Raw genomic sequence first — 25,000 nt, 5'->3', positions numbered from 1 at the left:
TTCACACCAGAGCCTGTAGGTGTCGGGCTTCTGTCTCCAGCTCCCTGGTGCAGAGAATTGGCTGTGTGCCTGCGCTCACAAGGCTGAAGATAGGTGCTGAGATCCGTGCTGAGGGAGGCCCCCAGAATGCTCCAGGCTGGATGTCCTAGTGGTCTTGTATTCTTAGATGGAATTGCTGTCCAGGGGCTTCAAACCATCTGTGAGTGACATCTCGGTAAAGAGCCCCATAGGCAGGTTTGGTAAGCAGAGAGAGACTAAGGGCAACCTCAGGAATGTGAGTCTGATTCTTCTGTTGCTCCCACGCTCTCCGGTATGGGTCACCCTAACACCAAGTGTGGGCTGTTCCTTGCTATCTCAGAGCCAGCCCTGACTCTAGGATCACCGAAGGAGCTTGTTAAAAATAAGTCAGAAGGCCCCACCCCATTGCACTCTGATTCAGGCAGTGCCGGGCAGTTAAGGAATCTCCATTTGACCATCTCCCATGGGTGGCCATCGTTAGACCTGCAGAGCTGGATCAGCCTCCAGGGTCCTGACGCAGAACAACTCAGCTCCCAAGGATGTTGAACCGCCTGGGTAGGGAATGTGGAAGGGTCCACACCCACTGTGTGCCAGAGCAGGGATTACGGCAAGCTTGGGATGGAGACTGAAAGCAATTGTGCCAGTAATGGCTGGACTGAAGCTGATCCTTCCTGGTCCCTTTGTCCTGTCTCAGTCTTGCCCTGTGCTCTGGTGATCTGTTCTCTGCATACTATTTCCTTCATGGCCCTGAGCACTCTTGAGGGTAAAAGCTTTACCTTCATGCCTGCATGTATCCAGTCAACATTGATCCATGTTTATCCCACACGTGTTTCTCTAGGACGTCCTATGATATGGGAAGGTTGCAGCAGGGAGCTGCGCATTTCTAGGCTTGCAGGGACCGGGCATGAGACCAATCGGCTGTCTTTCAGTAGATTGAGTTCTACAGGGGAGAACCATCAGACACCCACGAGGAGCGTCGTTCTCTACTTGGGGTACAAGTAGTGTGGGACAAATAGTGACAAACACAATCCCAGAAAACAGGGAGAGCCAAGTAAGGGTGACTGTTTGGTACCCCGGAAACCAGCACGTGCAGGACCTTGGAGGGCGGTTGGACTAGGAGACCCCGAAGATATCATAGGGTTGAGGCAAGCCATGTGGACGTGAACTTGCTTCCTGGGACCCCACCAGGAGCAGGAGGAGTGGTTAGGAGCTGGAGGAAGTGGAGTGGTTATGTGACAAGGCCTGTGGGTCTTTCTTTGCTAGAGTCAGGGGGGCTTGGGTGGGACTTGAGAGTAAAGAGAGATGATAGTAGGTACTTTATGACAGCCACATACCACCCCCTAGTGGCTAATTGAAAAAAATGGCACTCTCTTAAAGATGGCTGTCAAGGAGTGCTGACATTTCCTGACAAAATTCCGAATTTCTTTTTGTTTAGCTAAGTTTTGCATTTGCTGAGGTGCTGTTGCTGTTTGCACAGACTATGTCGTTTGCCTCGTTGACATGAATAAGTAAGATTTGTGAGGTGCAAACTAAGTTGGGGGTGTCTAGTGTGTGAGCAAAGGAACATTCTCCAGCAACGCCTCAGCATAGCTGGATGGGAAAGAGAGACTGCTGGGAGTCTTCCTCGGGCCTAGAAGGCTCTTCTGTGAAATCAAAGCAGAGCTCAGAGAGCAGACGGGCTCTTGAGTTGGCAGGGCCGGGTGTGCAGTGGATGCTGAGGGTACCTTTGTGACCTCTGCAGAGGCAGGAGCCCAGACACAGGCAAGGGGTGGGACTCACCGAGTCACCTACCTTCCAGGCAGCAGGGCCCGGCTTGCCAGATATGTGGCTCTTGCTTAAATTCCTCTTGGGGTTTCTCTTTTCTAGATACATTTCCCAGATGTGGAGCGTGTGGAGTGGGCTAATAAGGTAAGGTCATGGGCAGGCAGGGTACCGGTGGGCAGGGATGCTGGACTCATTGCAGGCCTGGGCATCCCCACTGCAGCCCATCAGCTGCTCCCCGATGGAGTCCCCGAGCAATGCTGATCCGATTGCTGTGCAGACCCAGGCCTCAGACAGTACTCCTGTGAGGGATGGACAGAGAGGCCCTTGCACTGCTCGGCTTGGGTGACAGGTCCCTGCAAGTAGAACTTGAGTGACAGGCCCTCTATGCAGAGCTTGAGTGGCAGGCCCAGCTTGAATAACAGACCAAGCTTGAGTGACAGGCTGAGCTTGAGTGACAGGCCAAGCTTGAGTGACAGGTGTCTCTCATTAGTTCATTTACAGAAGAGTTTTCTCCCTTTCCTCTTCCCCATCCTTGTTTAAATCAGTTTTAAATTAATATCCAGACTGAGAAGAAATGTTTAAAAAATAGAGAAAATTTATAGGGAAAAGTACAACCCTAACCTCCCCTTGAGATCATTAAGTAAAGGACCATACTAATTAGACACAGCATCTGGATTCCGTGTGGCTCCTAGCCCTGCTACACCACCACTGCTGTGCAACCTTGAATGATTTGCCTAACATCTCTGAACCAGTTTCCTTATCTGTGAAATGGGTATGATTATGATCACCAGTCCCATGGTGAGTATGGGGTACTGGAGAAAGTTCAGCTAAGAAAACTCCCCCTGTGCTGGCCCTGCTCCATGTCCTCTGCCTTCTGACCCATGTGCATCATGAATCCTGACTTTCAGCAGCCTGAGTCCCATCCCCCTGGCATGATCTGTGAGGGCTCGCCTGTAGCCTATGCCTACAGGCTCCCGACTCTCAGACTCTTCCTTAACTCTAGAAGGAGACTTGGTCCACAGCAGCACTCGCATAAGTCAGGTACTAGCTGGCATCCCTGATGATTTGATATCCGCACATTCCTGGAAAGATCATTGCCAAGTACATTAGATACTGCTCCCAGCCTTCAGGAAGAATTTAGAGCAGTTTAGCTAGCTGTTTTAGGAGTGACCTGGCTTGTGTGGTGAATAGCTGGGTACCGGGCTTCTAGGATGCACTCTCCAGAGCACTTCCTGTTCATGCCAGCCAGGTCCTGGTCACTGCAGAACCTGAGTCAAACACTGAGTGTTCCGCGGCCCTGGAAGCAGCTATGGGTGTGCGCCAGAAGTGCTGGGGAGCTCAGGAAGGTGGCAGGGGAGAGGCCTCTGAGAAAGGGGGCAGAGTTCCTTACCTGGGTTCCATACCTTCAGGCTCTGCTGTGACCATGGGAAGGATCACAGTGGGGGAAGGGGCACCTTTATACTGAAGCCCAAGGCCCCTACTCCTACTGTCACGTGCCCCTGCAACCCAGCATCTTCACGTCACACCTGCTACGATAGAAAGTGGCAATTACAGGTTAAAAAAAAAAAAGGAAACAAAAATAGTCTATAGGTCAGTTAAAGTCATTGTGCCTTGCTAGTGCAATAGCCCAGCTGGTAAGGACGCTTGGTTATCCCCATGATGCATACAGCAGAGGAGAACATACTTTTACAGGTTGTCGGACCTCACATGAGTGCAAGTGCATGCCTGCATGTGCACACACACATGTACATAAGCATAATGTAAAAAAAACATTGTGGAAATATTATTTTGGGAAATTCTGATTGCGTATAGTCATGTCTGTCCGACATCATTTTTTGTCAACAATGAACCAAAATACCACAGTGTTCCCATTGATTACAATAGAGCTGAGCATTTCCTGCCTAGTGTTCCAGCTATGTCTTTTCTAGGCTTGGTTCTGTTTACAAACACTTCCTGCCGTGCAGACCTATGACTACAGGTCATAGTTAACCTGTAGTATTCATTCACCTCAGTAACTTGATGGGTGGGTTCATAGTCTGGGAGCTATAGACTGTACCAACCAGTTGGGTGTGTAGGAGGCTAGACCATCTGGGTTTACGTAAGTACACTTGATATTTGCATATGGACTAGAGCCTGAGTGCACTCTATCCTGGTATCAGAAGGAACTTGGTCCCAAACATGGCTCTCAGACCAGCCCTGTGACTCATCCTAGTGCAGCAATGGACTAAAGGCTGCCTTTGCTGGCTTCTAGAAATTATACCCACAGGAAACAATTCATCAGTCTCTTCTGTCACTGTTTTTTTCTTAAACCCTCAGCATCTGCTATTCTGTATATCAGCCACAATGCAGAATGAGGATGTGGTTTAGCTCAAATCTAATGGCTTTGTATTACTGAATTAAATGGAAGCGTGTTTCCATGGTACCCTGCAAAATGTACCTCCACCCCTGCATGGCAGTGGAACCTGCTGCTGACCTTGGGTATTTCCAGAACGGATTGATGGCTAGGAGGGAGGCTAGTGGGTAGGCAACATGAGACCTGTGGATGCCACCCATGGGGCCAGGCTGCAAAGGATCTGTGTGGTCTTTGGCATAGGCCTGACCCCCAAGGGCTTCTGTCTCGACCTGCAGATCATCACACAGATCTGGCCCTACCTAAGCATGATCATGGAGAACAAGATCCGGGAGAAACTGGAGCCCAAGATCCGGGAGAAGAGCACCCACCTCAGGACCTTCACCTTCACCAAGCTCTACTTTGGGCAGAAGGTTGGTACTGCCTCAGTGAGGTCAGCCTGGACTTGCAGGGCAGTCTTTTCTCTGTCCTTTCTTCCTAGGTCTCCTAAGCTCAGGTCAGTCAATTAATTATGAGGATCCCTCTGGGCCTCAGAGAGACATAGCCTCCACCTGTGTTTCCCTGCTTGTCAGCCTCAGTGCACCATCCTACCCAACTTCCTAGGTTCCCAGGAAACCAGGACCAGAGAGCAGAAAGAAGCTGAGGGGAATAGCTCCTCTCTTTCTAGAAATTGTGGAAACAAGCGTGAAGGGAACCAGCTGGATACAAAGATGGACAGGTTGTAAATGCTGAACTCAGTGCCCACTATAATCACCTCTGTCTAGTGGTTTATGACAGGCCCACCAAGGAGGTCAGGGTCTTAGGAGATCATGCTAGTTCTGTGGAGACAGCAGGCATCCTGAAAGAAGTGATGTTTTAGTTGCGTTTGTAGCACTCAACAGGCAGAGGCACTAGGACTGTGTGAGCTTAGAGAGGAACCTGCACCACCAGGCCACTCCTATGGCACTGAAACTCAGGAGGTTGACCAGATATTCTAGCCCTGCAAGTGACTGGCTAGACTCCTCATCCTGCTCTTCGAAAGCCTTCTGTTCCTGGCCTTGCCTATCTCCTCTCTGTTCCTCATCCTCCCAGTTTCCCTCCTTCTACTGATGACTGTGAAGTTTTCCCAGGATGCCCCTGTGCATTTGTCCTACCCCCTCTTTCATATCTGCCAGTATCTCTAGCATTCCCAGTGCTTGGGTTAGCTTGGGTCAGTGACCTACCTTCTCTAAGCTCCAGTTGCCTAATGTATAAGAGAAAAGGACCCGATTCTAAGGGTTGCTATGGGGCAGGCACAACAGGCCTGGCCCCAAGTGGCCTCTGAGGCTGTGTGAGCAATGTCCCGTATCTGGAAATCACGATCTAGCCTGGTGCCCTTGTCCAACTGTGAGCCTGGACCAGGACTGTCCTGCCTGGCATAGAGTGTGTGCCCTAAGAGTGTCCCTGAAGGTGAGGTATTGGGGTATCTGAACATCACAGGTGCCCAGCAATTCTCTGCTCCCAGCATGCACTTGGGAAGCAATGACTGACCATAGGATCCCTGTCCCATCTCACACTCACAGAGAGGCCCGGGCAGAGCCAGGCAGTGCATGCCCTTTGCAGCTTTTACCATTCTGAGGAGTCCAAAAGAAAAACAAAGTTGCTTAGCATGTGGAAGGTCTTGGGTTCAATTTCAGGTACCACAAAAAGTTTAAAACTGAAAATACCAAATGACTATTAATAAATGTGAGAAAACTAATCACATATGTAGAACAAACATTTTGTTCATAATGAATTCCTGGACATATCACTCTAATACATTTTTTCTATATTTATGCTCCATTCTCTGAGGACCTATTCAGAGGTTAATGCATTTTTAGATTTTATATATGTGTATGTGCTCGAGTGAGTTTATGTGCACCATATGCATGCCAAAGGCTCCCAGGAAAGGGGTTGGAAAGAAGGGCAGCTTCTGTGTAAGAAGCAACTCTCTCAACCACAGAGCCATCTGTCCAGCCCAATAATATATTTTAAAAGAATACTTTCTGTGGGGTGAATAGAAACATAATAGAATCCTTCCTCGTATGACTGATTGGATTTTCCTCCCAATAATTTATCAATTTTTTCCAAACATTTAAAGTTTTAATGGATTATTCAACAAGCTTCACAAATGACATCTAAACTGTACAGATGTTAATTGCTGTGTTTGATTTAAATATATCCACGAATCTCTCTTTATATTCATCTTTCTCTGAAGCTAAATAAGTCAGCGAACTTTCCCCTCAGCACTTAGGCATGCATATTACCAGGTACAAATGAGATTTAGTTTTTACTGATTAGTCTCAACCAGAGTATCTGAGAGAACAGTGAGCTGAGGGGAATGATAACAGGGGATTGGCTTCGCCTGGCAGTCTGTAAGCATAATGGAGTATCATTAATAGTGTCAGGGAATGGTGCTTACCCATGGGGTGGGTCTCAAGTTGGGCTGGTTATGGTTGGCCATTCCTTCAGTCTCTGCTCCATCTTTGTCCCTGCATTTCTTTTTTGACAGGACAAATTTGGTGTCCAAAGTTTTGTGGGTGGGTTTGAGTCCTTATCCCTACACTGGGGGTCCTGCCTGGCTATAGAAGGTGGCTTCTTCAGGTTCCATATCCCCACTGTTAGGCATTTTGGCTAAGGTCACTCGCCTTGACTCCTGAGAGCCTCCCAGTCCCAGGTCTCAGGGACTGCCTTGAGATCCTGCCCACCCTCCCACCCCAAGAAGTTGTAGATTTCCACTCATTCACTTGGTCCTCTGTGCTTCTCTCCTGTCTCTTCCCACTCCTGATTCTGCCCCCTTCTTCTCCTTCCCCTCCCCTCTCCCATCCAAATCCCTCCCTCCCTCTGCCTCCCGTGACTATTTTGATCCCCAATCTAAGTGGAATTCAAGCATCCTCACATGGACCATCCTTCTTGTTTAACTGCTTTGGGTCTGTGGGGTGTATCATGGGTGTTTTGTACTTTATGGCTAATATCCAGTTATCAGTGAGTACATACTTCTTTGACTTCTCCCATTCCACTGTTGTCTGGGGCTGGGCTGTGGGCATATGAGGCCAACCTAGGACCCTACTGTCTCTTGGGACCCACAGCCCATCTGTCATTTTTCCTAGTGCCCTAAGGTGAATGGCGTCAAGGCACACACAGACAAATGCAACCGGAGGAAAGTGACCTTGGACCTGCAGATCTGGTGAGTCCTGGTGTCTGAGGACAGGCCAGGTAGCTCTAGACAGCAGGTTGGAGATAATAGTGGATTGTGTGCACACAGATTTGGGGTATGAAAGCCTTTCTAGGACCACAGCCACCTCCAGATTGGTACCCAAGTCTTTGTAAAAGGTTGGGTATAGAAAAGTGGATGGACGGATGACTGTCCCCACATAGCCAACCCTGGCTCACTCTTTAGCCTTAGCCTGGCTTCAGGTATCCCAGCAGCTCTGTACAGCACAGCCAGGCAGCAGGGCTTTCTTGCAAGCCACAGAGGGCTACCTGGAGGGTCAGAGCAGCCACAAGGGAACAGGTGTGACAAGAGAAGAGACTTGTGCTGAGGCCAGGGAACTTTAAGCACAGAGATGAGAGGCTAGCCTCTCACATATCAGGAAAATTTGAGGGTCATCTATGAGTAGTGACTGTTCAGTGGGCTGTGTACCAAGCTAGGCATGGACATCTTTTCTATGAGGCTTATGATGGGCTTGAGTCAGGAAGGAAGATTCAAGCAGTAAGTCTCTCTGGGGGTGTTCTAAGAGGACAGAACAAGCCCCTGCAGTTGTCATTCCTTCCCAGAGAGAGTTTCATATTCCTTAGTCTTGGCCAGACACAGAAGTTGAGCCTGGGTGCCACTGTTCTAGGAGCTGGTCTCCATTGTGTTGGATAGGCCATAAAGTGCCCCTGGTCCCAGATGCTCTGCCACAAGATCCTCATATGAATAATTCAGCCTCCCAGTGGGTACTTGGCACCCCTGCACCCCCTTCTGCCTGTCCCTTCTTACCAAGCATCTATGTGGTCCTGTACCCACATGTGCAGGTGTGTGACAATTACCTTTCCTCCCCCTTTGTTTCCTTCAGACCATAGGCAGTCTCTTGACCTTAACCCTCAAAGGCACTCATCCTGGCTCCTCCGGGGTCACCAGTTGACCCCCCTCCTGTTTCCAAGACTCTATCACCTACCTCTCTCTCCAGCAACAACTAGGATGAACCCGGGGGCACTACCTATGTCCTCTTGGTCAGGAACCCAGAAGCAATAGAGAGACCGCGTGTTTACAAGAAGTCTGTCTTTTACATCCATGGGTGCTCTGGGGCTAGGTGGTACCACAGGACACTGATTTCATAGAAAGAAGTTGGGGTATGCCTAAGCTGTTAGGTGCAGGAATCTGGGAGGGGCCAAGAAAGGCCGAGGCTATGGTATAGGTGACATGCTGAGCCACAACTGGGAGTTGATGTCCAGCGGCATAGGCTTAGACTATGGACCACTGGGCAAGTTTCCTGTCTGCTTTCCTTTCCTTCCTCCCCTCTTCCTGTTGCAGCTACATTGGGGACTGTGAGATCAGCGTGGAGCTTCAGAAGATCCGAGCGGGTGTGAATGGTGTCCAGGTGAGTGTCCAATGCTCAATTGCTCCAGCCCCCACAGTGGGCTTGGTGGAAGCAACTCACCCTAGAACAGGTTGGGAAGGACAAGATGGTACCAGACATGGGTCAGTGACATCATGGGAGCACCTATGGACTATGAGGTCACACAGTCAGCAAGTGGTCCTGGGCTTCACTAACCTTACTGGTCCATGAGCTCTGAAACCAACTGCATGTTGAGTCTCAAAAGGTTTTGGACGCCTAGGGAAGTGAGGGAAAGCCATAGCTGAGATCCATGTGGTCTGGGAAGTGGAAATGCCCCTCATCAGAATCTGTATCCAGATTTGGAAGTCACTTCGGTGTCCCAGCCACCCCGGCTGCCTACACAGTGTAGTTAGTCCATGGCCCTTGGAGGCCAGCAGCAGGGTCATAGCTGTGTACAGAACCCTGAACATAAAGTATGGCCCTTCAGTGATAGCAGGTGTCCTTGACAGTAGCATTGGCATGTGTGATAACGAGGCTTCATGAGCAGGTATGAGAAGAAAGGAGGTTTGGCCCCTCACAACTCTCTGTGCCTACCAGTTGCAGGGTACCCTACGTGTCATTCTGGAGCCCCTGCTGGTGGATAAGCCTTTCATAGGAGCTGTGACTGTGTTCTTCCTTCAAAAGCCGGTGAGCTCAAAGCCTAAGAACAGGCCTGATACTCCCCACGATGAGGTTTTGGACTTCATATATTGGCATTTAGCTTGAGCATCAACATCACCATAACCCACCACACCTGGATACCTATGCCCCAAACCTATTGAGTCCTAAAGGCAACATCAAGGAGTTTGGTTCAGTTCTGCCCATGCTGAGAAGACTGAGCTAAAAGATGGTCACAATGTCTCAGAAGGTGGAGCTGAGACAAACCTGGGCATTGGAGTCCAGATAAACCTGGCTGTGTGGCACAACCCCCTCTGTAATGGTCCTGGCATGAAGTAGCAGTCTAAACCAAGGCCTGGAGCCTCATTCTAGTTTCTTGCTGCTGTTGTGTTTGAACACTGATCAGAAGCAATTAAGAGCAGGAATGGGTTTATTTCAGCACACAGTCCCTCACTAAGGGAAGTTGGAATTCAAGCAGATATGTAAAGCAGAAACCATGAAGGAAACCTGTTTGCTAGCCCACTTAATCTCATGCTTACCTAGCTTTCTTATACAGACCACTTCTTGCCCAAGGAATAGTGTCACCCACGGTGGGCAGGCCCTTCTATATCAATTCACAATCAAGACACACCCCTGCAGACATACCCATAGGCTAGTGTGATCTGAGCAATCCCTCAATCGAGGCTTCTCGGGTGGCTCTAAGTTGTGTCGAGTTGACAATTATAGTTAGCTGGGACACTCCTTCATATCCCGGGACAGGTTTGGCAGGCTGAGAGATATCCTTTCTACCTCACTCCTGTGGAGGGTGGACCCCAGCAGGTAGGGTTCTCCTTTCTGGGAGTATGAAGAGTTTAGGAGGAGAAGGTATGAGCCCTGGGTTCACAGCTCCTTGAGCCTAATAGCTTCCCTCTGCCCTGCAGCACCTGCAGATTAACTGGACAGGCTTGACCAACCTGTTGGACATGCCAGGTATCAAGTAAGTGCCTGAGGGTGTGTGTGTGGGGCTCTCCTAACAGTGTTGTGAGCTGGAGAGGCTGTACCCCACATAACACATATTCTGTATAAGGAGTGCGCTAAGGGTACACCAGGGTACATGTGTGAGTGTTCATGTGTGCTTGTGTGTGCTCGTGTGGTTGGAGGGGGCTAATGTGTGGATAGGTGCAAACAGCCCTGCTGAAAGCTGTGCTCAGTTCTATACTGAGGGCCAGGCTTGTCTGTGGTGAGGTTTCCAGAGCACATGCATGTGTGTATGTAGAATCATACTGTGACTGTGTGTATCACCACTCTTCCCTACCCACAGTGTAGTAGGAGGCTCAGGTGGCTTCCGTGACCATGGCTGACATGCACAGAGATGGGAAGGCACATTTCTTAGCTGAGGCTAGAGAGAAGAGGCAGGACTAGGAGCTCTCTCTTCCTCAGGTCAGGTGCAGGCAGGCTTCTGAAGCCAGGCATCTTCCAAGAAACAGAGGAAGGGACCAGCATCATTGGATTTGGCTCCCCAGGAAGCAGGGTCAGGCCAAGAAGGCTATCAGCTGCCTCTCTAGGGGGTGCTCACTGGGGATGTCTCCTCTGTTCCAAAGGGAGAGAATCCAGTTATGCAGCTTTTCTCCCAGTCTTTGTAGGTTTCATACATGCGTACACGAAATCTATCCACCATGCACTTACTCCTCTAACTTTCCCCAGCCCCCCAACATCTTCCTGCTGACTTCATGTCCTCTTTTTATCTTAAATAACCCGATGTCCAATTGATGCTGACTATATGTGCATACATGTGGATCCCAACGGAAGCATGAGAAATCTCCCAGCGCCCATAAGCAATCCCTCTACCAGCAGCTGTCCACCGCCAAATAAGTTCTATTATCAGGGGCCCCAAGAGCTCTTCCCCCATTATGCTGTAATTTTGGCTGGTTTGATTTTTTTTAAGGTTTATTCATTTATTATAAGTATACTGTTGCTCTCTTCAGACACACCAGGTCACCAGATCTCATTACAGATGGTTGTGAGCCACCATGTGGTTGCTGGGATTGAACTCAGAACCTCTGGAAGTTAAGTTCAGTGCTCTTAACTGCTAAGCCATCTCTCCAGCTAGCTTGATCAGGTAACCATAGCTGCACTGAGTTCATGAGTGTGACGTGTCATGTGTAGTAGCTGACCTTTAATGTCCCCCATCCTCTGGCTTGCACAATTCTTCCCATCTCCTCCTTCATCATGGCCCCTGAACTTTGGCAAAAGGGGTTGATAAAGACATCACATTTAAGCAATTAATCACTATTATTAAAAAAGGACTTTTTGAGCACCTACTTTGTACTGGTCCTGCTCTGGTACTGTCCAAGGTGAGCCAAGGAATAGAAAATGTCACCAGGGTCAAGGAAGAAAAGGCTTCAGTGGCTAGCTCTTAGGTCATGTTTCCTGTGGCCCCAGAGCTGTCCTTAGTGCTGTCCCCACCACTCCCCCCACACCTACTCTAAACACATTAGCAGCCCTGAGTCAGGTCATTTAGGCCAAGGAATGAGGGGGCATCCATCTGAGGCAGAGCAGCTAGGGAGTGTGAATGGGAACCTTAACCCAGGTCCTGGGATTTATTCTTAGGTGCTCTGTGTTGCCTGTGAACAAAGCAATGCCTTTGTTTGGGTGGAGGAGGTCAGTGTTGCCTGGGGTGGAGCCATCTGCCAAGCTAGATTCTCAGTGTCAGCACTGAGGGTGGGTACAGGGGCAGGTGGCATGGGACAGGCAACGTCACTACTCCACAGCTGGTCAATATCCCTTTCAGTGAGTTATCAGACAGCCTGCTGGAAGATCTGATTGCTGCTCACCTGGTGCTACCCAACCGTGTGACTGTGCCTGTGAAGAAGGGGCTGGATATAACCAACCTTTGTGTCCCTCTCCCCTGTGTGAGTACTGGGAGCAAGCTCCAGAGCACTGGGCCAGGGAGGAGGGGCTCTGGCCCAGTCTGGGTTCTGAACCTCATGGTGTTTGAGGACATGGCAGCCAATTTCACAGGGTGCCACCGAGTCTGGGAGCACGTGTGACTTGCCCAAAATCACTGCTGGGAAGAATCACAGCTCTACTCTGCTTCTGTCCCCAGTGTAGCCTACAGTTGGGACTATGGCAGACACTGACATCCGAGGTCCCCCTTTCTCCCTAGGAAAGCTCTGTTGACTCTGTTCAGTGGTGGAAAGGACCTCTGTATCTACAGGATAGAAAGGTTCTTGGTTAAAATAGGACTGGGAATTCTTTGGGTTCTGTGTCCATTTTCCCCCAACTTCCTGGGGCCCACTCATCAGGCCCTGATTTCCCTGTGGCTGCCATAAAAAAAGAAGCACTGGTTAAGGGCTTGCAGTTAGGGACCATTGAAGAGGAAAACATCCATTTCACTGTCTGCTCAGCCTACCATATTCTGTAGTATACACACTAATTTCAGGGGCAAGAGCTGGCTAGGGAGGCAGCATGGATGTTCCTGTCTCCCTGTGGTAGCTCATTGGCTCTCATCCACATGCCATATGCATCAGGGATCTACCACTAGTGAGGCGGGGCCACAGCATGCTGCCCAGAGAATCCCTAGCATTCAGTTTACGAACAAGTTTCACAGTGCTGAAGAAAGGAGGATCAGGAAGCCTCAGCTGAACCCGCTGTTCATATCAAGTCTGGAGAGAGAGTGCTCAAAGGCAAGAGCCAAGGATCAAGCACTGGGCCCTGCTACCTGTTACTCTGGCTGCCATCTTGTCCAGACTGTGGAAGGGTGGCAGCAGTGATCTCCACCCCTCCAAGTGGTTGTTTGGGCCCTGGTATCCTGGACTTCAGGCGGCTATGTCAAGAAGGCACTTGTGAACTGGGCCTTGCATGTTTCTCAGGGTGTGATCAGAGTCCATTTGCTGGAGGCCAAGAAGCTGGCCCAAAGAGACAACTTCCTAGGGCTCGGAGGCAAGTCAGACCCCTACGCCAAGGTGAGCATTGGCTTGCAGCACTGCCAGAGCAGAACCGTTTACAAGAACCTGAACCCCACCTGGAATGAAGTATTTGAGGTGAGGCTCTCTTCCACCACCCTCAGAAGTCCTGGTGTCTGCAGGCTTCACTCTGGACTGTGATGGGCACAGTGGCTCTCATGGCCCCTCAGAGAAGCCATGGTCTGTAACTCTTGCTCCCTGTCTAGCAGGTTCTCTAGTAAGCTAGTCCCACCCCATGTTCAGTGCCCCTTCTGCAGAATCGGCTGTAGGGTGTTTTCAAATGAGGAAAAGAACACTGCATAGGCAGTTGTGTCCAAGCCCTCAACCTTCTGTTACTGGATGGGTGGGATTCACGGCCTGGCAGTCATGGTTTAGGGTCACCTCCTGGCTGCCCCTTTCCTTATGACTCCACCTACGCGCTGTTACATCCAGTCCCAGGCAATGAAAGCAGGCCGAGAAAGGGCAGCTTAGTTTTCCGATGTCTCGCAGCTCCCGTGTGATGAGAATGAGACAGCCTAAGGCAGAGCAGATGGCAGCCGGTGTCCCTGGGCACCATGCTGTGGAGTGCTTGTGTTATCTCTGGTCCCTTCTACTCCCTCCAGGGAGGCCTAAGCAGTCTGTGGGTTGTAACGTCTGATTGAGTAATCAAGGCCTGCAGGGCAAGATGCTTCTCTGTCCTTGCAGTTTATGGTATACGAGGTGCCGGGGCAGGACCTGGAGGTGGACCTGTATGACGAGGATACTGACAAGGATGACTTTCTGGGCAGGTGAGGAGTGGGGAGCTGGGCTTTGGAGATTCTTCCATGCTTACAATAGGCTGGGACTTGGGGCATTTAGAAAGGATAGGTCCTAACCACTTAATGACCTGCAACCCCTGTGACAATGGCCACTGTGACAAGAGTGACTGTACCAGACAGTCTGCCACAGCACTCTACAGTTCTGCTACAAACCTCCCTAGACGTTTCCAGCCCTGACATAGGTCCTGAAGGAAGAGTGGTAAGGTCCCCAGCGCCTGTGTACCCACTAAGAATCTACCCAGAGTCCATTTGGAACAGTGATCAAGGTGCTCAAACTCCAAGGAGCCGATACCCAGAACTCAAGGCTAAGGATGGACTGAAGTGGCCCCTATGGGGCTGGTCAGCAAACTCAGACTTACTTTTAGTCTAGGGAGGTTTCACTTATAGGAACCTCTTATAAAGGCACTGGCCCTCAATATCTTACTGCCAAAGTCTCTGTCGCCACAGAGCACCCTCCCTTGGAAGATACGAGCTGAATGTTTGAATACATTTTGCCTAGCTGTACAAAAAGTTTGGTGTAGAGCTTATGGCCATTGCAGTTTTCTACCAAGTAGGGGAGGGCACAGTGCAGCTAGATCCAGCCTCCCAGAAGAGCACTGAGGAGCAAGAGGGGGTGACATAGATGTGACTCCAATCCTATGTCCCTATGGTATGCAGCTTGTTTCCCCTAGCATGGAGTTATAACAAGTAGAAACATGACACAGAAATGGAAGACACGGATTACCATGGGTGCTGCTGCTTGTTCTAGAGTCTCCGTAGTCACAGAGACTGCACTCTGTAGTCTTGTGGGTGGAGAGTACAACCTGTGGTACTTGCTTTCCAGGGCTGAGCTCAGGTACATGCTGGATGCGTGCACACTTCTGAGTCACACAGGAACTGTAATCTTTCTTTGGCTGACAGGACCTGCAGGTTGGGTTTGGCTTGTTGATAGGCTAGGGAGCATTGTGATATGGGACTTCCTGGCTTTCTCACACATATGTCACCTGTTACTGCCACCTACACAACACTGGTGCCACGTATTCCCACTTACAGTGCACTGGAACCAGTTTTCAAGTCAGAGGGGCATTTGACTATAAAAGTGCCTCTGGCATTTAGAGGGCATGAGTCCAGCCAGGAAGGCAAATTCCTGTGATGCATGAACAGTTTTGCACAATGAAGAATTATCCAATTCAAAATGCCAACCACAGTCTTGTTGAAAACCCAGAGGAGATGTATCCAGATCTCTGCTTGTCCCTACTGGGACCAGGAGCCACTTCCTCCCTACAGCATAAGCCCAGAAGAGTAATCCTGGAGGTTAGTTAGCCCTTCCTTTTCTCCAGCTGCAACTGGTCTCCACTGTTTACCTGGGATGAAAGAGGCCACTGCCCAGTGGCTATATCCAGTCATTTGAGAACAGAGGCCACTGTGGGTCCCCAGGGCCTGCTCTGGACACGGTTGTCCTGACTCTTGGTCTTCCAGCCTGCAGATCTGCCTTGGAGATGTCATGAAGAACAGAGTGGTGGATGAGGTAGAGACGGCACACCCAGCCCCGGGGTTTCCAGGGACACCCCTCTCAGTGCACAGCTCTAGCAGGTCACTTCAGCCATCTGGCCCTGGGCTGCGCACATGTCCATTCCCAGGGACGAGAGTTGGGTGAGGCCCAGATGTCTCTGGGGAGCCCCCTCCGGCTGGAGTTAGAAGTTTCCCTGGGAATTAACTATAAGGAAACTCAGCAAGGGAGTCACATAAGGAAGGGAGGCTGGAGCTGGGTTTACAATCCCAAAGTGTAGGACTTTTCTCCCCACGGCTGTGCCAGTCCCTCTGAGTCTGTGCTGGGCTCTCTCTGGGTTGGCTAACCTTTTCCCCAAGTCGGCAGGCAGCAGCCCATCTCCATCCTTGAGCTTGCCTTTCCTTCTGACCACAGTGGTTTGTCCTGAATGACACGCCCAGTGGGAGGCTGCACCTGCGGCTGGAGTGGCTCTCACTACTCACTGACCCCGAAGCGCTGACAGAGGTGAGCAACCGCCACGGGAGGAGAAGGAAGAGAGTTCATGTTGGCCTCATGCTTCCAATAGACACGGGGAAGGAGATACTCCCAACACGTCTACCTACCGTGTGCAGATAGAGGTGGGGAAGGAAGGTGCCCCCATTTGTTGCTCATCTCCTAGAGAACACGTGACTCCAGCTCTTCTCTCCACCAGGGCAGCGCCTCATCTCTCAGTAAACAGCCTCTGAAGTTTATCAATAATTTTCAGCAAAGATGGGGTCCTTGGAGCTGTGTGTCAGGACCTATCCCCTGATGTCATAGGGACATCTACTTTCTAATAACTTGACCCTATCCTGCTGCAGATGTGTTCTCGGCCAACACAAAGCTAGGCTGTTAGCATGAACTGGCGCCTTCTGCCCTGAGTAGACTTCTCCAAAGCCTGCCTGTCTTCTGATTCTGGGAGTATTCAGTAAGGGCTTTGTCTGTTTGCAGAATGATAGTGGTCTCTCCACTGCCATCCTTGTGGTCTTCTTAGAAAATGCCTGCAACCTGCCGGTGAGTCGTGGTGGGCATCTGCCTTACGCTCAGCACTGTCAAATGCCCCTGTGTTGCTTTAACCCCAATTCTTGTGCTGCAGAGAAACCCTTTTGACTATTTGAATGGTGAATATCGAGCCAAAAAACTCTCCAGGTTTGCCAAAGTAAGTGAATGTAGCTGACGACTGGACTCTTTCCCTGAGTGACGATAGCCTGGGCCTGTCTGTCACACAGCCTCGGCTCACTCTCTCTACTGGGCAAGGTCCTAGGCTTGTCACTTTATTCTCAGTCATTACCCTGGAGTCCCATAGTAACGTATTCCAGTTTTCTTGTTGTTTGTGGCAAGAATGATTGTTATTTTATAAAAAAGGATCCAGAGGGTGGAGGGTCTAGGCCTGGGCATAGTGGTAGGTGGAACTGGACATGTTTGTTTCAGTTTTGACCTCTGGTCTGGAGCTTGGGTTTCTACCCAGGGGTAGTCTTGCACAGTGCCCATGCCATAGTGCAGTTCTTGATGCCAGGAAGCCTTTTCCACAACAGGAGACACTGGCTCCTCTACCACCCAACGATATACTTGGGGGGAAAGGGGAGGATGGGAGAGGGATAGACTGTCTTGGGCTTACCCTGACACATTGTGGGTCTCCCCTTACAGAATAAGGCCAGCAGAGACCCCTCCTCATATGTCAAGCTCTCTGTAGGCAAGAAGACCTTCACAAGTAAGGTAAGACAGTCACTATGGAGGCCTGAGACAGGAAATGGAGCTCCTATCTCCTTTAAGGAGAGGCAGAATAAAAGGGAGTTTTCTCACGCTGAATGCTTAAAAAGCCTTTTGCAATCCCTTCCCTATGTGGCAAGTGACTCCACCAGGAACAGACCAGTGGAATAAGGGTTTGCCTTGGAGCGTGGTCTGAAGCCAAGGCCTTACTGCTACACTGACTGCCCTCGGGTTCCTCATGCAGCCAGTGGCCATAATGCTCAGAGCGCGTCTACCTGGCCCTCAGATGATCTCCCCCTTTTCTGTTCTCAGACATGTCCCCACAGCAAGGACCCTGTGTGGAGCCAGGTGTTCTCCTTCTTTGTGCACAGCGTGGCATCTGAGCAGCTCTGCCTGAAGGTTCGTTTGAAGCTGGGCTCTCAGACAGTTGGGAGATTTCTAGGCCAAGGGCAGGAGAGTTTTCTGTGTACCTTGGGTAGTTCCAGTAGTCAGCCCCATAGTGTGTGGGAGGGTATGAGGCCCTCAGTCCTTTGAGGTTGGCGTCCAAGGTCACCACACTGGAGACTGTGGGAAGACAAATGGTTCACTCCCTTAATTCCTTCAGTACAAATGATCTTTACAGCCTCACACTATCAGGGTCCTGTGCTAGAATCTAATATTTACAAAAGCTCTGCAGAAGAATTACCTTCCCACATGAGCAAATAGAGGCTAAAGCACAAGAGCTTATGGCCAACAAGTGGTGGGGCTGGGTGAGGTCCTTCTGGAGCCTTTAACAAAGCCTAAACATCCTCTCATACAGCAGCGTAAAGCCCCATGGTCCTGGGTGTATGCCAGACTAGCCCATGCAGACCATCATCACTACTCTGAGATACCCTCTTCCCCAGATTCTCAGCAGGTACAAGGTCTGGCCTGTTTCCATTCCTGCCAGATGCTAATTGCTCCACAGCCCATACTTATGGACCAGATAGCAGTGGCAGCAAAGTGGGCTTAGCTCTCCCCTAACTTTGTAACTGGCCCACTGCTCAGGTGCTAGATGATGACCTGGAGTGTGCTCTGGGAGTGCTGGAGTTTCCCCTGTGCCAGATCCTACCCTGTGCTGACCTCACTCTTGAACAGCGCTTCCAGCTGGACCACTCAGGCCTGGACAGCCTCATCTCCATGAGGCTGGTGCTTCGGGTAAATGTCTCCTGACTTTCGGGGTGGGGCTGGGGTGGAACAGGTCCCAGTACTGAGCACCTGTTGAATGTAAAAGCCAGGAAAGGGGTCTATGTCTTCATCTACTCACTGCATCAAAGATAACCCGAGAGCTCCTTTCTTGACAGCATATGAATATGTGGCAGGCTAAGTACACAGGACAGAGGGTTAAGTACAGGCCTAAATGATCTCAAGGGGATTATCAACTTTGCAGTGAGGTCTGCTGAAAGTTCAGTCTCACTGGGTCCAGGAGATAAAAATGTATTCACTGTAACTCTTTATTGCTTCAAACACTGCCTCCCATTCCTTTCACCCTTCCACACTGACTGACCCCTGGCTCCTCCATGCTCCAACACCTTACTTCCATCCCAGTTCGTTTCCTCAGAACCATCATCCTAATCACCATTTGCCTTTCTTTTCATCTTAATTTTGCCCCTTCCAAATCCACCTGGTCTTTTTCATGCTTACCTTCCCACTCCATCTTCTTTAGTCATTTGAAATGTTCACATTGTAATCTGTAAATTCTGCTGTCTGAAGATGTTGGGGGTTTGGGATTAAATTTTTCCCACGGGAGATGAATAGTGTGATTGTTGCAAAAAGGTTTGAGGGAGGTCTGTGTTACACACCCACAGTACCCAGTCTTCACACTAATGGTTCACAAAACGGTATCAGGAATAAATTTTGTCTGTGATTTCAGGGCGACTATTCTTTGGCTGTCGTCAAAGTGTTCCTTGGTGTAGATCAAGGCTGTTCTGCTGGAGAGGTTTAGCTTTTGCTACAGCAGAGCACCACACAACATTAGATTCCTAGAAGCATTGCTAATGTTAATTTTAGTGGATTTTAAAACCCATAGTAAGTCTGAATATGAACTGGAAACTCTTGACAACAGACCTATCAGATGGTGTGTATGGGGGGGGGGTGGCGACTTTTCCCTATAAACAACCTTGCCATCTCTTCTAGTTCTTACGTGTGGAGGAACGAGAGCTGGGCAGCCCATACACTGGACCTGATGCTCTAAAGAAAGGTCCTCTGTTCGTCAAGAAGGTGGCCACCAATCAGAGTTGTAAACCCCCACCCCTGAAGGAAGAAGGCCTTGCAGATACCACAAGCTCCTTGAACTCTGCCTCTTCCATCAAGGGAGCCTCCAAGAGCACTGACACCCTCAGTGCAGCCACCACAGCCCCTGAACCTAACCCTGAGCCCCAGGAGACAGGCCTGGAGCTCAAAGGCAAGGACAGTGCCAAAGGGCTCTGTGAGCCCCTGGGACAGAAGAGCAACCCAGCTACCACCTTCCTGACTGTCCCAGGTCCCCACTCTCCAGGGCCTATCAAGTCACCCAGACCCATGAGCCGCCCTGCCCTCCCATTCGCATGGCCACTCACGAGGGTGGCTCCCAGCATGTCCTCACTCAACTCCCTGGCCTCTTCCTGCTTTGACCTGACAGATTTCAGCCTCAACACTGAGTATGCATCTCTCTCTGCTTCATCTTGTCTGAAATAACTTGCATGAAAAGTAGATAGGAACGTGCAGAGCTGCTCACATTCAAGTTTCTCACAGAAATGTGTTTATGAGAGGCAGCGATGGCTAATAGGAAGAACACAGGGTGAGGGGAGAGGACTGTGTTTTGCTCATGGCTCTGGCTACACAGACTTCGGTTGTTAAGGTCCCTTCCATAGAAACATTTCCTGGATTCTAAGTACGGTGGGCTAACATGAAAAGTTTAGAACATGAACTTACATGGTAAGTGGCTGCCATGTTGAAGTGCTTCCTATGGGCCTAACATGTTATCTGATCTAACTCAATCTTAATAACCCTACAAGACAGAAGAGCCCATTATAAAATCCCAATTCCCTCAGGCAGCCATGACATAAGGACCAGTTTCCTCCAGGGTGGTTGTGCTTTCTACAGGGAATTGGGATGGTTACACTGAATGCTGGGTGGGTCCCTGAAGAGAATGGTTGACTCAGATGAGTCTGTGTTCCTCACATAGGACATTCTCCGAAGGGAAGAGGGGCAGTTCTGACAGTGACAGGACCCTTTTTTCACAGAGATGGGAATTCCAGGCAGCGGCGGCTGGGTGAGATTCAGCTCACAGTGCGCTATGTGTGTCTTCGACACTGTCTCAGGGTGCTAGTCAACGGCTGCAGGTAAAGAGGTTCTGGGACCAGGGGGGTCCTTTGGAAGGATCAGGTGACCATATAGCAGGAATGCTTAGGGTGCCGGCAGGAGCATGCCTTCTACGTGATATTTGAGAAACCATAGGCCATGGGTGGCAAAAATTCTCCAAGGGGCATGTTGAGTGACCCTTCTTTGGGTGCTGATGAGGTCAAAAGGGCTTTGCTCAGACTCCTCTAACTACTGTTGTGCGATCCAATGCCAAGGAGGTCTTTCGAAACAGGAGCTACCAACTTCCCTAGGTATGAAGTACTTGGCTGCATCCTACACAGCACAAAATGTGTTCAAACACAGGTATCCTGTCCTTTAATTGTGCAGGCTTTTGCCTTGCATCTGTGTAGCATACAGAGGATTTTGACCCTCCAGCCCATCTAAGCCCCAGTGGCTGGTACAACCTCCTCCCAAATGAGTACTTCCCATGTGTAAGAACCAGGGACTCTTTCTCTGCACATCAGGAACTTGACACCATGCACCAGCAGTGGAGCCGATCCCTATGTCCGCATCTACCTGTTGCCAGAGAGGAGATGGGCAAGTCGGAAGAAGACCTCGGTAAAGAAGAAGACCCTGGAGCCCCTATTCGATGAAACGTGAGTAGGGCAGCACTTAGTACTATGTAAACGGCTGAGGACCACTGAGTACCAAGGTGATGTGTTGGAGTTTGCCAGATATGGGAGAGGGAAGGACATTGGGCTAGGTGACTTCATGAAGCCCCTATATACCTTTTAGTGAGAAAAATGGCTGCTAGTACAATCTACCCAAAAATGTGCTCAAGGCTGCTCATATTTGCTGCCTGTGGTGGACAATACAATACATATGCTTTCTCTCAGTTCTCTGGCTTGTCTTCCCTCTTGCAACATAACAAAAGTTAGCAGGTAAAGACATCCTTTCTATCCATCCATGTCTCTGAGGAGAAAACTGACAGGCAGGCACTAAGCAATTCCTTGCCTTTGTTAACATTTTTTCTGTGTGTGTCCCACATGTATAGCAGTGCCGTCAAGGCCAGAAGAGGGTGTTGGACTCTAGAGCTGCAACTACAGACGGCCTTGAGCCACCTGCTGTGGGTGTGGGAACCGAGCTCCAATCCTCTGCAAGAGCAGCAAGCGTCCTTAACCTCAGCGCCCTAAGAGAAGGCATTTCCAGCCAGGCTGGGTGCATGACTTCCTTTTCCTCTTGTTTTTACCAATCATAACTGCACTAAAAGGCTGAAACTGAGCCCTCTTTGGTCCATGTCTGTCCTCATCAAGGAAGACTGCAAGAAAACTAGTCCAACATTCACTGAACACCATGTCAGGCACACACAGAGTGGGCACTGCCTTGAAGGAGCCTCTGACAGTTACACACAGGAGTTTAACGAGATGAAAGCCAGGGTTATTTGAAGACAGATTGAACAGACCCCAGCATAAACAGAAACCTACCAGTGAGGTTGGTTCCAGGTTCCCTTGTTGAGCCATGGACAAGGCTGGGACACAGTCAACTGTTTTCCTTGCAGCTCCAGTAAGCATACTCCATGAGCATCCCGGTTTTCCATGGTCAGAACAGATTGGGGTGAGGTGTTCCTCTGAGCAGGTGCAGATGAGTGGGGCAGCAAAACACAGTGTGACACACTCGGAACAGCAGCCCTTCTCAGGCAGTCTCTTGACACTGCCTGGATTCAGATGGAGATGGCTAACCTGTGAAGAAGATGCACCAAGAGCCTGGAAGCCCAGGCTAATTCTGTTGCTGTTAAAAGTTGACAGCTCTTGTTTTAGTGGGAAGTAGAACAAGCTATGCTTCCAACAAAAGTTACTGCATGTCAATCTCATTTTTAATGTATTTTTTTTTGACTTTTAAAGGTTTGAATTTTTTGTTCCCATGGGAGAAGTACAGAAGAGGTCACTGGATGTTGCAGTGAAAAACAGTAGGCCTCTCGGCTCACACAGAAGGAAGGAGTTGGGGAAAGTGAGTAGCCCACGTTTCCCTATGTCCTAACATCTGATGAGTTCATTCTGACTCTTAGTAGACCCAACCCTCAGGAGAGGCAGCCTCCTTGAAAGGATGTTTTGTTTTCATATTCTATAAGTATGTGGCATCTACTCTGGTATTACCTATTGCTTTTTATAAATAGATCATTAAATACAATAAAATTGGATTGCATTAGGTCAAGGTTTCTGTGTTAACAGAATTTGACCTCCAAGTAGAGGAAATAGAATCCCAGGAGTGTACAGAGGCCTCCTGCATGGCAGTTCATTACTGCAGTTTTTAATAATGACTGTCTGTGCTCATCCCTGCAGTGCACATCAAAGTTAAAATATCTGTAATTCTTGAGGGTGGTCTTTGAATATCTTAAATTCATGTTCCAAATAGGAACAACTTTGGTGTTGTTTTTGAAACAGGGTCTCACAATGTAGCTCTGGCTGGCCTAGAACTCAGTATGTAGACAAGGCTGGCCTCAAACTTAAGAGTTCCTCCTGCCATTGCCTCCGAGGTGCTGGATATGGAATAGTTATTTCTAAAACACTGAGGACAGTGACTGCACCCTATCTGGAAAGGCTCCATGGGGAAGGAAAATACTCTGATGGATGGATGGGAAAGAGTCCCTCCCACCACCCCCACCATAGCTGAGGAGCCGTTGACAGTTCATAGGTGCTGGAGGAGGGAGAATCATCATCCTATTGGGGTATGGCCATTGGGAGGCTACCATACTATGCACATATGAGCTAGCACTAACTGGATTTAGTGGGTTATTAACAATAAGATGTGAAGTTGGAGTGTGGACATACTGCAGTGCTCTGGGGGAAGCTGGGGGAGGGAAATGGCATGTGTAGATACAACCATCTATTTGTATGTATGTATAAAATTCTCAAAAGAATAATTAAAAAAAACCCTGCTGGAAACCGAAACCTTCACGCTCAGCTGACTGCACCCCAGAGCACCCCCACTGAACATAGTTGTGGAAAGCACTAACTGTTTGTCATTGCTTAGGTGCTGATTGACTTATCAAAACAAGATCTGATCAAGGGATTTTCACAGTGGTGAGTGTGCCTTTCCTTTATCACCGTCAACATGTAAGAACCATCTCAGACCGCTGGCCTGGTCCCCACAGTTCTGACTTTCAGTATTACTCAGATGCTTTTGCTTGGGTGTTAGTGACCCTAGGTCTGCCTGCAGCCCCCTGTAACTGTAGCATTATCCCTGGACAACAACTCCCAGACAGTTGGCTTCTGCTGTCTCCATAGAGACATGATGCTTGTCTTGTTGCAGCCCCAGTTCTCATTACTAACACACTCCAAACCCGTGTCTTACAGGTATGAACTGACTCCAGACGGGCAGCCCAGAAGCTGACAATGAGCTCCTATCTCCTGTGTTGGAAAGTGTATATGTGTATTTTTGTCACTTAAGTCAGAACATACATTTGATGGAAGTATATATTGTATGAACTCTTAACTACATGGGTAGTAGAGGAAGGTCATGTAGAAGCAGGAACTATTTCTGTTAATTTGGATTAATTCAAATCCGCAAAGAAACTATGGTATTTGTATCTAATGAGGCACCAACACCTCAGTAATGACTTTTCACTTTGGTAAGTAATTGTTCACATCAGTGCCCAGCCCCAACACAGCTGTGGCAGGAGCCTGTTTAGAGCATCTACCAGCACTCCTGGTAGTTACTGACCACAAGGGGGCACTCTTTTGTGGAAATAAAAAGCATCCAAAGTTAACACCACCTTTCTGGATGCTGCCTGTGATGCTCGTAAGCATACACCACCCCTGGTTCTGATTTGGAGGTGCAGTATATTTTCCTAGGGGCAGCAGTGATAAGTTAAATGATCTGGGGAAAACCTAAAACAAACCTCTGGTGTGTGGCATTATTTCCATAGGAAAATTTGAGCCCAGCCCCAAACCAAGGTCTACATCTGAACTCTGGGTTCAGGAGGCTGCTTCCTAAGAGGAATGGGGCTTTTTGTATTTCTGTTAGGCAAGTTTGAGACTTAGTCCTAAGAGGGAAATATGGACATTGTGTATTTAAACAAGTGCCTTTTACACATTTCAGTTTGTCAAACCGGATAGAATTTTGCTTTGTTTCTAGGGTGACTCTCACCCACTCAGAAAACACTCCCTGCTTTCCCTTTTTATTATCCCAAGTAGGATGTGAGCAAGGGGTGCACATGTCATGGCACACATGGCACACTTTCCGGGCAGGCCTGTGCAACAGATGACCTTTACCCACTGGGCCAGCCATCTCCGATGTTCTTCTAAAGAATGTAACAGAGTGGGCATGGTGGCAAATGTCCTTAGTCCCAGGCTGGGAGGCTGAGGCAAGTGGCTCTCTGTGGGTTCAGGCTAGCCAAGGCTACAAAGTATTGCTGA

At 49.4% G+C, this 25,000-nt stretch overlaps 1 protein-coding gene across 1 annotated transcript in view; it reads left to right on the top strand.

The window, feature by feature from the left end:
• The window catches only part of ESYT3 (extended synaptotagmin 3), a gene marked incomplete at both ends in the record, with an annotated part of 41,376 nt that extends 17,401 nt beyond the window's left edge, over positions 1-23,975 (top strand). Inside the window, 22 exons of the mRNA XM_080934284.1 lie at positions 1,885-1,926; positions 4,411-4,545; positions 7,240-7,316; positions 8,646-8,712; positions 9,268-9,357; positions 10,248-10,303; positions 12,098-12,218; positions 13,179-13,349; positions 13,956-14,038; positions 15,527-15,575; positions 15,972-16,061; positions 16,527-16,589; positions 16,672-16,734; positions 17,223-17,291; positions 17,598-17,684; positions 18,312-18,461; positions 19,440-19,942; positions 20,528-20,626; positions 21,110-21,241; positions 22,487-22,592; positions 23,616-23,665; positions 23,939-23,975. Of these exons, the coding sequence (XP_080790410.1) occupies positions 1,885-1,926; positions 4,411-4,545; positions 7,240-7,316; positions 8,646-8,712; positions 9,268-9,357; positions 10,248-10,303; positions 12,098-12,218; positions 13,179-13,349; positions 13,956-14,038; positions 15,527-15,575; positions 15,972-16,061; positions 16,527-16,589; positions 16,672-16,734; positions 17,223-17,291; positions 17,598-17,684; positions 18,312-18,461; positions 19,440-19,942; positions 20,528-20,626; positions 21,110-21,241; positions 22,487-22,592; positions 23,616-23,665; positions 23,939-23,975 (2,340 nt within the window). The remainder of the gene's footprint in view (positions 1-1,884; positions 1,927-4,410; positions 4,546-7,239; positions 7,317-8,645; positions 8,713-9,267; positions 9,358-10,247; positions 10,304-12,097; positions 12,219-13,178; positions 13,350-13,955; positions 14,039-15,526; positions 15,576-15,971; positions 16,062-16,526; positions 16,590-16,671; positions 16,735-17,222; positions 17,292-17,597; positions 17,685-18,311; positions 18,462-19,439; positions 19,943-20,527; positions 20,627-21,109; positions 21,242-22,486; positions 22,593-23,615; positions 23,666-23,938) is intronic.
• Between the last annotated feature and the right edge of the window lie 1,025 nt (positions 23,976-25,000).

The sequence above is a fragment of the Micromys minutus genome, assembly GCF_963924665.1.
Source record: "Micromys minutus genome assembly, chromosome: 21".
Taxonomy (NCBI): domain Eukaryota; kingdom Metazoa; phylum Chordata; class Mammalia; order Rodentia; family Muridae; genus Micromys; species Micromys minutus.
Note: the sequence above shows the minus strand (reverse complement) of the source record. Positions and strands in the feature narration are given on the sequence as shown.